Below are 16,508 nucleotides of genomic sequence, written 5' to 3' on the forward strand. Positions count from 1 at the left end.
AAATCTCTGAACAGTGCTTGGAGCGTTTTAACAAGAATAAAACTGATTTTGTGCATTGTTTATTACTATGAATGAGACTTGGATTCACCATTACACACCAGAATCCAAACAGCAGTCAAAACAATGGACAGAAGGTGGTTGTTCAGTGCCAAAGACAGTCGGTTCCATCAGCAGGAAAGGTCATGGCATCAGTGTTTTTGGGATGCTAAAGGCATTTTGTTTTTATTAATTATCTTGAAAAGGGTAAAACAATAATTGGGGAATATTATTCCTATCTTTTAACCAGACTAGATGAAAAAATTTGTGAGAAAAGACCCGGTTTGCAGAAGAAAACAAATAATCTTTCATCAGTACAATGCACTTGCCCACAAAGGTGTGTTGTCAATGGGGAAATTAAGGCTGCACTATGAGTTATTGAAACATCCACCCTATTTCCCAGATGTGGCTCCCTCTGACTTCTGTCTCTTCCCAATACTACAACTCTTCCTCACTGGTCAGCGTTTTTCTTCAAATCAAGGGGTGATTGCAGCTGTAGAGGGGTATTTTGCAGATTTAACGAGAACCACTACAGGGATGGAATAATGGTGCTGGAGCATCGCTTGAATAAATGTATTAGTCTTAAGGGACATTGAAAAATAAAAATAATTTTGAAATTATAAGTTCGTTTTTTCATTGTTAGGCCAAGAACATTTCAGACCACTCTCGTATACATGAGGGTAATCTTTTGTATTGAATTTTCTTAAGTTATTAATGCCAGTCTTTAGTACTGTTGAGGTTGTACTAGTAGCTGTGTTTTCAATGTTAATCCTGATGTTCCTGCTGTTTGACATTTCATTATATTATATCATCATATTATATGTATGGTCGAAACTAGAAGAGAATATAATTTGGTTATCTAAGTCCAAATTCCCTTTACACCCCAATAGTATCTCCACATTGATATGGTGATGGAGGTGGGGAGAACTTGCATATCCCTAATGATCTTGCAGGCTGTACTGTGGTCTTTCTAAGCCATATAGATCAAAGGCAAGGGATTAGAAGATGGTCACTCTGGTCATCCAGACCAGAGTGAGTAAATCTGACATGGTAAAACTGGCCTTTCTGATCATGCCCTGAACACTTTACATAGAATTGACTGGAAAAGCACCTGTTGTTTACATCACACCAAAACATGGTATGAACATAAATTTAAGGAGGCCTGTGAAATTCTTATCGCCCAGCCTAATCTTAACAATAATGATGGTCTAAAAATCCCAAGGATATGGAAGGTACATATTCCATCCACATAACCTTTCTCCCTAAGAGGTAATTATAAACAGGATCATAGGAAATCCGGGATCTTAAATCTAATATAACAGTGGTCATGTTAAATTAGGACATAATTTTTTGCTGTAATAAAACTATATGTGAAAGAACGTTTCTCTGATGTTGTCTTAAATAGAATATAGCTTTGATGTAGTTATTTTATTTCATTTATTTATTTTAATTCTATTTTCACTAGAGGTCAGGCCAATAGAATAACCGTTGATCAAATTGTTGTCTCTTTAGCATACTGTGTGAAATATAATAGGAAGGCCGAAACATTGGAAATTAAAATAACTATTTCTAACACAGTTGTAGAGTCCGTAATTTGTTTAAAATGAATGGTAGGAAGTCAGCTGAATAAATTTATATGGAATAAGAAAGAAATTAGTCAAAACACTAAATTAGGTGTATACAAGTCAGTGTTCAAACCAATTTTAACTTATGGATCCAAGAGCTGGGTTAGAAATAAAACACTTGATCAAAGACTAGAGATCTCTAATATGAAAGTTATGAGAAAGATTAGTGGAATGAACAATGGCATCAGTGGCAGTATCACATCAAAAAAATGAGGATATTAGGAAAGAACTTGCAATTGTTAGCATTCAGGACTGTGTTAGTAGAGCTAATCTCAGGTAGTATGGTCACTTAAACAGAATGGGAGAGCAACAATTAGCAAAACAACTGTTTGAAAAATTAAAATAAAAAAATTGTATATTTGATCACCCTGTATATTTTGGCATCGCTTATGATACCAAACATGGGTTTACCAAAGGGAAGGTCATGTTTCGGCAAGTTGCTCACATTCTATAACAATGTTACCATTGAACTAGACAAGGAAAATGGATATACCATTATTTAAATTAAGGGATATTACATCCCATATTGTTTCACAGCCGAAAAAGAAACTCAGTTTCATGCCGAATATAGAAACTATATAAAGCTCACCGAGCTTTATATAGTTTCTATTTTCAGCTGTGAAACAATATGGGATGTAATATCCCTTAATTTAAATAATTTTGTTGCCGAATTGAAGCCTTTGGCTCTTCATATATTTAAAATTGGATATACCATGATACTTTTGGATTTTGCTAAGGCTTTTGACAGAATACAGCATGGTACTGTTGCATAAATTGGAGAAAATGGGTTTGGATTATAGAATGCTGATTAACAGATATCAGAAAGTGGTATATGGGGGGATATGAGTCTGCAAGATTTAAGATAACCAATGGTGTACTGCAAGGATCAGTGCTTGGTTCACTGTTATTCAATCTATACATTAATAATATTGGGAAGGAGTTGACAAGTGACATACAGCTATTTGCTGATGATGCAAAGATAGGTAGGGTAATCAGGAATGCTGCTGATATGCAGTACTTGCAGAATGATTTGAATTGGCTGGAAATGTGGACGTGGGAAAATGAATGTTAGTTCAATGTCAGTAAATGTAGTCATTCACTTCAGCATGATTAGATATCCAATGTCATATTGGTGGGATTATGCTTGAAGAAACTGATGAGGCTACAGATCTTGGAGTGTTTGTAGATAGGAAGTTGAAGTTCAGGTGCCATGTAGCAAAGGTTGCAAATACAACTCAAAAGATAATTGCAATGCTGAAATGAATGTTCACATGTAAGAATGAAGATGTCAGTTTGCCTCTTTACAAGGCGTTGATAAGAACTCGCGGGTTTCCGTTGTGATTCTGATATATTGGAGAGAGTGCAAAGGAGAGTGTTAAAAATGATATCAGGATTACGGAATACTGATTACGAAGACAGATTGAGAATTTGTAGATTGCAGACACTAGTAAACAGGAGAAAGAGGAATGATATGATTGAAACTTGCAAACTTCTGAAAGGGTCATGCTGGATTTCAATTAATGGAATTTTTCAGTTTATTGAGGGTGGAAGAAAGGACAAGAGGGCATCCTTGAAATCTGAGAATGAATGCCGCTAAGGAGGAGGTGAGTGCTAGGTTTTTCTCTCAGAGGGTGGTGCATGATTGGCAGTGTGAATGAATTCAAGAATAAGTATGATAGCACCATTCCGTGATTCAAATGGTGTGAAACGTTGCAGGCATACATAGTGCATCATGCAGAAGATAACTGAGGGGTAAAAAAAAGTAGTTCAAAAATTCACCACCACAGGCATTGTATACACCAGATGCATGGGATTTTTCCTTTTGTTCTGGTTGTTAATACTGTCCACAGTGATAGCACTAGACTTGCCTCAAAGTGCTTTGCTTGTGAAGCTGTACTACCCAAAGAATTGCAATGTCATTGCTGCACTCTGCGAATTTCATTGCGTGTATGAATGTAGACAATGTCCACTAGCTCTATGTGCTCTGCAATGAACGTCTACATTACGAAAATTATGGATACAACTACAGTGTTAAACTTTAGTTTAATATAAATCAAAATATACACTACGTTTTGACCTTCAGATTAACATCTTCTGGAGTATATGTATGTACAAAGAAACAAGCTGCACTACTATCTACATGACAAGCTAAAGTTACTGATCGACCATTAAAACTATTTGCCTGACCTCTGCTGCTGCTTAAAAAAAAAAAAAAAAAAAAAAAAAAAACCCTCGTTACATGAAAGCTCAATCATCATCAAATTCCTGACATGTACCCTCGAGGGGTGTACAGGGTATGATAGTACTACATGAAAAATTTACATAATTACTAACTTCCTATCTACAATTTTCCTCCAAATCAGTCTATTACTTGTCAAAACTCCAATATTATCATTATCAGATCTTATATTTCTATCATCTAAGGCACATTGTACCGTATCAATACACCTATATCTTGGTCGTTTTCCTGCCAACCTGGCAGAGAACACTTGGTTTGCTAATCTTTCCTCGCCCATTCTGTTTAAGTGACCATACCACCTGAGATTAGCTCTGCTAACGCATTCCTGGATGCTGACAATGTCAAGTTCTTTCCTAATATCCTCATTTTTAATATGATATTGCCGATGCCATCTGTTCACACCTCTAATCTTTTTCAGGACTCTCATATCTGTGGTCTCTAGTCTTTGGTCAAGTGTTTTACTTCTGACCCAGCTCTCAGATCCATAAGTTAAAACTGGTTTGAACACTGTCTTGTATACAGCTAATTTAGTGTTCTGACTAATTTCTCTCTTATTCCATATAAATTTATTCAATTGACTTCCTACCATACCAGCTTTGTTGATTCTGTTGTCTATTTCCATATTTAATTTACCATCTTCACTAAAAATTGTGCCTAAGTAGCTGAAATGTTTTACTTGTTCCACAGGTTCCCTGTTCACAACACAGTTGACATTTTCAACAATTCTACCTATTTTCTTTGTCTTTTTAATGCTGACCTTCATACCATATCTATTACCTAATTATTATCTATTAGGTTACAAAATTAAATTAAGCTGGAGAGTAACATGTTCATACAGAAAATAATAGATAAATCAACAGAAAATAAAATTACTTGTATAAGTATACATATAAATTGCAACTGGTATGGATAGCGGCCAATAAAAAAAGATAATTGCTTGGAGCTAAAGTCAGGATTTGCTGGAAACTAAGTGGGCTGCCTGTGTGCCATCCAAATTCTTGGGATTTTTAAGCCACCATTGTTATTAAGATTAGCGTGGTTAATCAAAATTTCACAGGCTTCTTTAAATTTCTGTTCATACCAAGTTTTTGTATGATGCAAAGAACAAATACTTTTCCAATCAGTTCAATGTAGGTGTTAAGAGCGTGATCTGAGAGGCCTGCTTCACCAAAATTATATTTAATGTGTCGTTTGTGTTCTTTTTTACAGATGGTGATTGTACGTCCAGTTTATTTCCCCAATATAAGGTAAGTGACAGGTGCAGTAGATGCAATAAACTCCAGGATGTGCCAACGGTAGAAGAGGATCCTTAGAGGTGTTGAATGTTTATTATTTTAAAGTTGGTTTAAAAGTGGCATTAATATTATAATGATGTAGGATTCTATTAATTTTTTTCTGATAACCCTTTAATGTATGGGAGTGTTACGGTTTTACTGTAGTTATTATACAACACCTCCAGGGAGTCCAAAGACTAGTCGAGAGAAGGTTATCTACTCTACAGCTCTCTCTCTCTCCACTAACTGCAACTACATTGCCATCTATCGTACACCACCAGTAGTATTTTCACAATCATAAACATCCATGCAAGTTCGAATCGCCTGGATTCGAACCTGGATTGGCTGGAGAACGGATACGCTAACCACACAGCCAATCAGGCCAGCATTATTCTATATTACTTTTTCAAGTTTTATGAAGAATTTTATTAATAGTATTTTTGCTATATCTGTTATTTATAAATGTATCTATATAAAAGTTAGCAATTGGAGACGGATAGTGGTGAACCCATGGCAAAATCGGGTGGAACAAATTTCCACCTGATGTTACAGCTCTCTTTGTCCACGTACTACGTTCCACTTGTGGCAAAATAAATTTTATCTACAAAAAGAAGGTAAAAATGGGCTCACTACTATATCTCCCCCCCCCCCCCCCCACACACACACATTGATAATTTTTATGTGGAAGCTTTTGAGCAACGTGCTCTTGATTCCTTGACTCTAAAACCTTCTACAGTTTGGCTTAGATACATTGACGATGTTTTCGTTATCTGGCCACACGGCCACCAAACATTAAACACATTCCTTAGCCACCTGAACAAACAACATGAGTGTATACAATTTACTATTGAAATTGAAAATTGGAACTTGCTCCTGTTCTTGGATACACTAGTCACACATCTTCCCTTAGGAAGATGTGATTAGTGTATCGAGTGTTTACCGTAAGCCTACACACCAATATATATACATGTTAACTCATATCACCACCCTTTACAACAGTTTGTAGTCATCAACATCCTCAAGAACAGAGCTATAACAATTTTGCTCTAATTAACAAGCTCTTAAACAAGAATTTAAAATTATTAGTAATATATTTATAAATAACATATATAGCAAAAATGCTATTAATAAAACTTCATCAAAAAGCAATATAGATTACAGTAAAACCAAAACACTCCCATACATTAAAGGGTTATCAGAAAAAAATTAATAGAATCTTACATCATTATAATCTTAATGCCACTTTTAAACCAACCTTAAAATTAAAAAAATATTCAACACCTCTAAGGATCCTCTTCACCCATTGGCACACCCTGGAGTTCATTGCTCCTGTAACTTACCTTATGTTGGGGAAATAAACTGGACGTACAATCCCTATCCGTGGGGGGAAAAAAACACATTAAATATAATAATTTTGGTTAAGCAGGCCTCTCAGATCATGCTCTCAACACCCTACATCGAATTGATTGGAAAAGTAGTACTTGTTCTTTGCATCATTCATAAACTTGGTATGAATGGAGATTTTAAAGAAATCTGTGAAATTATAAGTAATTTTATTTTCTGTTTGTTTATCTATTATTTTCTGTATGAACATGTTACTCTCCAGTTTAATTTAATTTTGTAACCTAATAGATAATAATAGGACTCTAGCTTTCATGTAGCTTAGTTTTTTTTAGCAACTTGAGCATGCCATATAGATTGTAGTACAGCTTGTTTCTTTGTATATATGTTACCGCTAAAGTGCGAAAACTGTTAATGTGCAGATTACCTAGCTAATTGCACATTAACTGATTTGCTCCGTTAATGTGCGGAATCAAGAGTTTTCCGCATTTTACCTAGGTAATGTGCACATTAACGGCTTCCGTATCGTTAAAGTTCAAAAGTTTGTTTCTCTCATTTCCTTTCCCTACTCCTTCCCCCCCCCCTCTCCCTCCACTTTTAGTTTGGTTTTTTAATAAGTAAACATAATTTTATCATGTTTTTTTCTTAATTGTAATAATATTTTAAACCGTTTGATTCCTTGTATTATATTAATTGATTGATGATTGATCCTATCAACTAATTTGTTGATTGTTTGATTGTATTAACTTGATTCTTTAGATATCGAAAAATAAATAAATAACATTACGTTAATTTAAGTGTACAGAAACGTTGCTGTTGTTCCAGCAAAGATCTTATTTTCACTTCAACGAGTGCCTAGTAGGTAATGTGCAGGTTACCTAGGTAATTTGAGAAATGAAACAATTTTCCGCACATTAACGGATCACCATAGTTAATCTGCACAATACCTAGATAATCTGCAGAATAACTGATTTCTGCACTTTAGCAGTAACATATACACCCTCTGTCGAAAAGGAAACAGAAATTTTTGATAGAAAATAAAACACAGGCCAATTATAATTATACAAATCATTTATTTAACTCGATATACTTTCCCTCAGCTTCGATACAGCGTTTGGCACGGTCAATTAATTCATTAAATGAGTTTTTTATATCGGTTTTTGGGATACTGTTGAGGATCCTGGTTACTGCCACTTGAATTTTCAGTGGTGTCGTGTTCTTTCTTTTCATCGGCAAATGAAGTTGGGGGAAGAGAAAGAAGTCACAGGGTGCTAAATCGGGTGAATATAGAGTGATCCAACACCCAAACTCAGTTTTTGCTCAAAAACTGTCTCACAATGTTTGAATGATGAGATGGTACATTATCGTGCAAAAGTGACCGGCTGCCTGCATCACGATATTCATGCCGTACGCGAAGAATTCTCGTTATCGATCACTTCAAACTCCGAGATAAAACTCACCATTGACCGTTTGGCCAGGCAGAATGAATTCTTTGTGGATAATGCCCTTGGAATCGTAGAAACAAATCAGCATTGTTTTTACTTTAGACTTCTCCAATCATCTTTTTTTCGGATGCTCCTCTTCTGGTGGTCTCCACTCACCTGGAGCATTGTTTTGGACTCGTACTTAAAATACCACGTCTCGTCACCAGTAACGATTGTTTCAAGGAAGTTTGAGTCCTTACAAGCGGTTTTAATGAGGTCCTTGCAGTGTTCAATTCAATACATTTTTGGTCTTCGGTCAACTTGTTGGGAACAAATCGCGAATTCAATTTACGAAAGCTCAAACTCTCGGTCAAAATGTTGTGCACAGTTGATTTCGGGTTTTCTTTGAAGAAATCACGCACTTTTGGATGTTAACTTCGCTCAGTCTAGTTTTTGGAAGGCCGGGCTTTTTGTCGTCCTCGAGCATATCGCGACCAATTTGAAATCGCTTAAACTGCTTGTAAACTTGAGTACGAGATAAGAAGCATTTGATGTGTTTCGGTAAAACTTTAAGTTTAACACAAAAGTCGATCGCAGCTCTCTGTTTAGAACTCATTTACCAACCATTTGTCAAAATACACTAACTCTGCTTCTAATGAAACAACAAATGTCATAAACAGTTGACATAAAACTAATGAAGATTGCCGCTTTCGCAATTTCACCATTTTCGAAAAGTTCGGTTTCTTTTTGGACAGAGGGTGTGCGTACACTCCAGAAGATGACCTTAACATTTCTTGCTCAAGTGGAGATTGATGCTGTGTAGCTGTGAATGATTTTGTGTGGAGATTAGGCTCATTTCACCTGAACGGAGCTGTGAATAAATACCTACAATTGCCAGGTATGGCTGTACAAAATGCTGCATGCAGTCCAACAAGTTCCTTTGTATTTACCTGGAGTTACTATCTGGTGTGGATTTACAGTGTCATTTAACATTTGGGCATTCTTCTTTGAGGACATTTATCAGTCAGTTCCTGTGACCTGCTCAGTTACTAATAATTATATTGCAATATAATTAAACAATTTTGTTGTTTAATTTGTTTGTTTGTAGCTGTTGCCACAGCTGCAGCAGTACCTGTGAATGGATTCAGTCATTTTCATGCAGGATGGTGCCCCCTCCACACATTGGTCGATCCGAAACTATAGACATCAGTAATAATTTAAACAGAAGGTAAATTAGATGAGCAATACAAGCTGCAAATAAAATATTTGAATAAGCATGTATCAGTGGTTCAAAAGGTTACTTTTAAAACTTTTTACACAACAATTCAGAATGTGGTTTGCTGCATAGAATCTTTATTTTTTTTTTTTTTGGTAAAGTATTTTGTACATATAACTAATAGAAGAGTTGTATCATGGATACATGAGCAAAAATGCATTTTAACTGACTCCTCAGTTTTCTTTTAGCTATTATGTATAAGATTGGTGGCATTGTTTGCAGACAACTTACATAAGGTCAGCAGGGTTTAAGAACCATTGGTGTAATTTATAGTATCAGCCTTGATTTAATTATAGTTAAGATAAATTTTATATTCTAGAATCTCCTAATAATTGTCTATTAGTAACTTATAAGTGATGTTAAAAAAAAAAAAATTGTGATGGTGATATCAACTTGATCCTTTCTTCCTAACTATATTTTTCTTGTTCATTTAAGATACAGTAACAATAAAAGCTTAATTATGTGGGTAATTTTAATGAGATGCTTCTTTAAATATGATAATCTTAAATTAAGTAATTACTTCTCCCATTATCTCCTTTGTAGACATAAATAAACATTCCTTAAACATTTTTTTTTTTGTGTGAAGGCTGATGAATGCTTTTCTTTTAGACTTTTCATTTCTGTGTGAAAGTTTTTTTATATTAAATAATTTATTTTATTTAACTACTTCAGCTAATACCCCACTATTCCTATATCCATTCTTACATACTGTGAGCAAAACAAGATCATTTGAGTAACCTTCTCCCATTATCTCCTTTGTAGACATAAATAAACATTCCTTAAACATTTTTTTTTTGTGTGAAGGCTGATGAATGCTTTTCTTTTAGACTTTTCATTTCTGTGTGAAAGTTTTTTTATATTAAATAATTTATTTTATTTAACTACTTCAGCTAATACTCCACTATTCCTATATCCATTCTTACATACTGTGAGCAAAACAAGACCATTTGAGTACCTAAGATTGACAAGCTTGGGAGTTATTGGAGCTTTAGTAAAGGTAAGATATGTTATTAGTATAAGGTAAATCATATATTATATTATTCTATTAATTATATAATCAAATTATTACCTAAGCATGTGGCACTACATCAAGTAGCTAATACTAATTGAAATAAGCTGTAACATGCTGATAAGTTATGAGCAATATATTACCATGTTAGCAGGGGAACTAGATTGTCCAACCTTAATCTGCTTAAGGTACTTAATAGTGTAATGGGATTGGTGGAATTCGCAATAAAATACATACCTGAATTGCAAACGGCCATTTAATTAATGCAACACTTTTTACATTATGATCCCATCAACTTGATTTTTCCTTCATAACCATCTTTATTATTCTTTTTTGTAAGACGGGGGGGGGGGGTAATTCTCGAGCAAAGTTATCTTACAAGTACATAGGTGTGCAACATAACTTTTGCCGAGTTCCTTCCTTTTGAAAGAAGAAATGAAGCCCAACGTTGTGTCGTGTTTTCAACCTTTGTGATTTAGGAGGTTTAACAGATGACCTGCAAGACAGTATTTAAAAAAAAAAAAAAAAACTTTGCTGAAATATTAATTACAAATTTTTGAAATATTTATTAAGATAACATGTACCATCATCACATGAACTAGAACAAAGGTAAACTACTGACATCAGCTCCATACCTGAAAGGTATGGAGTTGATGTCAACAAAACTTATAGAACATTATATTGAGAAACTGTATTTCTTGAACCAGCTGCAAGTTGTAGTCTTTAGAAAAGATAATGTTGAAGAGACAGTTTCAAAGAACAGAGGTAGACGAAATGAAAGGTGGGGGAAAAAGAAAAGTTCGTTAGGTTTGAAATTGGACAGTAAATGGATGATTAGCTCATTGTATTCGTATTGACTGTAGCCATGAAAAGTGGAGGAATGGGTAGCCAGTTCAGCCTGTGAAAATACACATAGAACAGGCATATCAATTAATTGTCCTCTTCTGAATAGCATCAGGTATTTGAAGGAAGTTTCTTGATGCTGCTCTATATAATAGCAAAGCTAAGAATTGTTTTGATCATTGAGAGAAGGATATTTATATACTAGCAACAGAAAGTGGCAGAAAATAGTGGGATATTCCAGCAGTGGCAGAGAAATCTGAGAAGAATTGAGATGTCACACATGTTGATTGCTGTTGGTTTTTAGTCAGGGAGAAAGCAAACTGGAGAGGTTTTGTACTTTGTTAATGCCAACTTTGGGTGGTGAGTGTGATCTTGCAACTAAACATTAAAGAGAAAACAATTTTTTTGCTGTTGTTTGAAGCACATTGTGCTGATTTTTAACTTGCCAGAAACAAGGGATGAGTAAAGCCTTCTTGTATAGATTTTGTGTAGTAGAGCCTAGAGATTATTTGAAGAGCCAGTTGAATTTGTATCAGCTGATAGAAGGATGTCTTCATTTTACCCACAAATGTGTAGGAATTTGATTACTGCATTATGTTAGGATTAGTAATCAAATTACTGGTATGATATAATGAACTTGCTATACACATAAAAAAAATAATAAAGCATTTAATATGAAACATGTATCTTTTGTGATTTAGTATCTTATCAGAGTGAACATACAAAAAGAATGGACAGGTATGTGAAATGAGAATGGAGTGATAAGACATCACAAAATGCTTTATTTCTACTGTTCTCCAAGCTAGTCACACGATATGATTAGGAACTTATGGGAAACAGTCAAGATTGTCATTGACACAGTTTAAACTTAGTGTTACAATTTGGAAATGGGAGAAAACAGCCCTGACTGAATTCTCATAACTTATGATGAGATCATGCAGATCTTAAGGTATATTATTAAGACCCCTCTATAGCATTGAAAGGGGAGGAGGTACAAAAAGGAGAATAGGAAGGAAAGAGTGAGGACGAGCACAGAATGAGAAGCTGTGACTTATGAAGTCTTAAGTAAATGCAGAAAGGAAGTAGTTATCAGATTATTTAATGCAGCATTCCTGTCGTGTCAGTATCTGACCCTCTTAGTGAAACTTCCAAAAGATATACAATGTGATTTCTGTATGTATTGAATTATTATGATGTAAATAAATTTTCTGTGAACTGAAGTGATATTTATAGCTAATCAGAAGTAGGACTGGACTGAAGAAATTCCATAAATTATCTATCATGTATCAATATCTGAGAACCACACCATGATTACTATGAAGTGCTCAGATACATAATTACTGTTAAGTGCAGTAGGTACAAGGGGAATTGTTTTATTTGAAACCCATTGTTTGTGTTATGTAAGTATAGCAGTGTATGCAGACTATTATGAATTTGTAGGGTTGTTTTCTTTTCTGTTGGTATTGTTAATATTATCAGTTACAGAGTCTTCCTGAAATCTGCAGCAATACCACAGTGTCTTCTGTTGAGAAAGAGGGAGTAACCCTTCTTCCTCATTACAATCAGAAGATGAACTTCTGTTTCTTATCAACTTGGCTCACTACTGTGAGGCAATAGTGGGGCCATATGGTTGCAACACTTAGCAAATGAGCAATGGAGTAGAAAGTTTGTTACAGAGATGTAAAAAGTGCATGTGAAGAGAAAAGTTAAAAAAAAAAATAATTTCCAAAATTAGAAGTGAAACATAAAAATTAAATTATAACAATTGCATATTGAGTACATATCCAATTAATAGATTTGCATGGAGTGAATGTAAAAAGCATGGTTAAAACAAAAAATGTATAACTCATGAATATGTGTGTGTGGTGTAGTTTAATTTCATCTTGGGCAAGTTTAAATAATGCTTATCTCTAAAGTGCATGATTTCTTTATCACTCCAAAGAAAATTCTTTACACTGATTTCATGCTGCAGATAGAAAGGAATTTGACCTTCCTTCTGATACAAATTACAAATACCTTGCATTTGACGCTTGTAAGGTTTCACAGGCCAGACACGTTTCTCAAACACTGCCATAACTGATCTTATCCCAGTTTTATCAGAATCAAAACAGCTGTCAAATTTGGTGTGCCCAGGATTTATTGTGCCAGTATGTGCTGTTTTAAACCAGCTCCATTGTGCAAAATGTAAAGTGGTTAAAGTTAATATTTCTAGTAGCTAACATAATGTTATCCAAAGAACTTGAACTTTAGAGTTATGTCATATCCTCAAAATAGGACTAAGCATTCTGTAAATCTAAAAAAAACTAATGCAAAATGTTAAGACATAAATTAACAGTGTAAATCTTACTCTGTTCAGTCAACAGACAAATGATTGGTAAACTTGTCATTTTAATACTCACCTAAGATGAAATTAACATTTTTATGTAAAAGCCATTTTTCTTTCACTCCAAAGAAATTTTCTCGTGCTGATTTCATGCTGGATGTAGAAAGGAACCTACATGACTTTTCTTCTGATTCAGCTGACAAATTACATTTTGAAGTGGCACATATTCTGTATGGTACCATTCATATGATAATGTTAGGAACACAGCTATAAATGAACTTAGTCAGTGAGCAACAGATCTGCATGGATGCCAGAGTGTATGTGGAAAGAAATTTCAACATCATCAAATTCCTGCCATGTACCCTCAAGGGGTGTGCAGGATATGGTAGTACTACATGAAAAATTTACATCATTACTAACTTTCTATCTACAATTTTCCTCCAAATCAGTCTGTTACTTGTCAAGACTCCACATTATCAGGTCTTATATTTCTATCATCTCAGGCACTTTGTACCGTATCAATCCACCTATATCTTGGTCTTCCTCTGGGTTGTTTTCCTGCCAACCTGGCAGAGAACACTTGTTTTGCTAATCTTTCCTCTCCCATTCTATTTAAGTGACCATACCACCTGAGATTAGCTCTGCTAACGCATTCCTGGATGCTGACAATGTCAAGTTCTTTCCTAATATCCTTGTTTTTAATGTGATATTGCCATTGATACCATCTGTTCACACCTCTAATCTTTCTCAGGACTCTCATATCTGCGGTCTTTAGTCTTTGGTCAAGTATTTTACTTCTGACCTAGCTCTCATATCTATAAGTTAAAACTGGTTTGAACACTATCTTGTATATAGCTAATTTAGTGTTGAGACTAATTTCTTTCTTATTCCATATGAATTTATTCAGTTGACTTCCTACCATACCAGCTTTTGATTTTGTTGTCTATTTCCATATTTAATTTACCATTTTCAATAAAAATCATGCCTAAGTAGCTGAAATGTTTTACTTGTTCCACAGATCCCCCATTCACAACACAGTTGACATTTTCAACCATTCTACCTATTTTCATTGTCTTTGTCTTTTTATTGCTGACCTTCATACCATATCTATTACAACAGTTGTTCAATTTAGTCAGGAAATCTTGCAAACTTGTAGCAGATTTATTTAGAAGTATAACATCATCCACATAAAGCAAAGAGCTGACATTAACATCTCCAATTCTGATATCACATTTAATACCACTTTCTTCATAATGTGATCCATATAGATAATGAATAACAGAAGGGATAATCTACATCCTTGTCTCACACCAGATTTAACATTAAACCATCTTCCTGTACTTCAATTCTAACTGCTGACTTACAACTCAAATAAAGACTAAGTATTGCTTGATATAATGCCCCATTGACACCATATAACTGTAGCGTATTGAATAGCTTCTTTCTTGGTACCTTGTCATATGCCTTTTCCAGATCGACAAAACTTAAATACAGATCTTTGTTATATTCCCATGCTTTCTCGACTATTTGTCGTAAAGTGAAGATCTGATCCTGATAGCCTCTATTTGGCCTGAATCCAGCTTGTGCTTCACCAAGCTTTTCTTCCACAATTCTTTCAACCGTTTCTCAAGTATACTTGCATAAATCTTGCCAGGAACACTCAGTGGGGAATTACCTCTGTAATTCTCACATTCAGTTTTATTTCCCTTTTTGTATATGAGCATTTCTGGTCGAATATCATCTACATCTGCTGCCTTTCCACATTGCAAGCTTTTCATGGGTTTTTCTACTTCAAGTATGGATGTGTATTCCTGACTGTATGCCTGTTGAGTGTTTTTTATTCTGCTATCACTGCTTGTTTCATTTAGCAATTTTTCGAAGTGATTACTCCATACTTCAGGGATATCTTTTTCTCACGTTTTGAAGTCAACTTTATCATCTCTCTAACTCCTTTTACAGCACTCTTTCCTCCGTTTCTAAGCTTCTTCAACAACCTCCACAATATCTTACCACCTTCTTGATATTTATTTTCTATGTTCTTGCCGAAGTCCTCCCATGACTTTTGCTAGTTTTACACACTGTTTAGCTTTCTTACTTTTGTCTCTGTATTCTCTAAGAGCACAAGCTGACTTATTTTGCAGAAACTTTTGATATGCTTTCTTCTTTTCCTTCACTGCCTCTTTAACTTCCTGTGTCCACCATGGAGTACTGATTTTTCTCTCCTTTCAGATAACCTCACTACATTATCTGGGATGGACAAAGATGTACATTATCTGGCTGAATCAATCAGGGTTTTCTTCAAGGATTGCCACTGAATCTCCAAGGTTTGGTTCCTCTTCTCAAACTCTTTTGGTTTTTTCTTCAATAATCTTTGTGTATTTTAGTCTACAGTTCACATCTGAGAGCTGCTCAACTTTTATTCGCTTCAAAACTTTACATGTTATTCTTTTCAATATGAAATTCAATTTTATCCTGCTCAAGACTAAATAGTGATCACTTCCAATTTCAAATCTTCTGTACACTCTGGTGTCCTGCACCAGGGAGAAAACATCACTATCAACAACAATAACATAGTCAATGAGACTTTTCTTATTCCTTGCCTAGTAATAACCCGTCCATGTCCTGAGCAGAAATCCAACAGGTATTTGCTTATTATTAGCTTTACTCTTTTCTCCAAATTTTCCCAAAATATTTTTGTATGTCTGACAATCATTTCCTACTCTGCTATTTAGATTCCCAGCAAGGAACAACTTTTCCTTTTTCATTGTGTCAGTTGCTTTCTCTAAAGCATCAAAAAATTCGTCCGCTTCTGCCTTAGTAGTTCCTTCTGGGGAACCATAGGCACAAATAAGTCTCGTTGTCCAATTCCTCATTCTGATATTTGCCCACATCACTCTACTTGAGACTGACTGCCATTCAAGAAGATTATCCTTGCATTTAGTGTTGAATACTATGGCTACTCCTTCTTTTTTCTTGATTGTCATTGCCTGAAAATAACATTTTGTATTTATTGCTCAGAAAGGGGTTCTTAAAGATCAAAGCTGTATAACTGAGAGGAGACCTCCACATACCCTTTAAAAGAATGTGAGAACTGACCAGGGCTTCTGACATAATGTCC

The 16,508-nt window shown here is 34.9% G+C and overlaps 1 protein-coding gene across 1 annotated transcript in view; it reads left to right on the plus strand.

Annotated features, from left to right (window-relative positions):
• Positions 1-16,508, plus strand: part of Rcd-1 (Required for cell differentiation 1) — a 105,415-nt gene that overhangs the window by 52,521 nt on the left and 36,386 nt on the right. The window contains exon 5 of the mRNA XM_090411911.1: positions 10,106-10,212. Within this exon, the coding sequence (XP_090268037.1) occupies positions 10,106-10,212 (107 nt within the window). The remainder of the gene's footprint in view (positions 1-10,105; positions 10,213-16,508) is intronic.

Source organism: Typopeltis vanoorti, chromosome 22 (assembly GCF_054136105.1).
Source record: "Typopeltis vanoorti isolate ZY-2024b chromosome 22, IOZ_Tvanoo_1.0, whole genome shotgun sequence".
NCBI classification, from domain to species: Eukaryota; Metazoa; Arthropoda; class Arachnida; order Uropygi; family Thelyphonidae; genus Typopeltis; species Typopeltis vanoorti.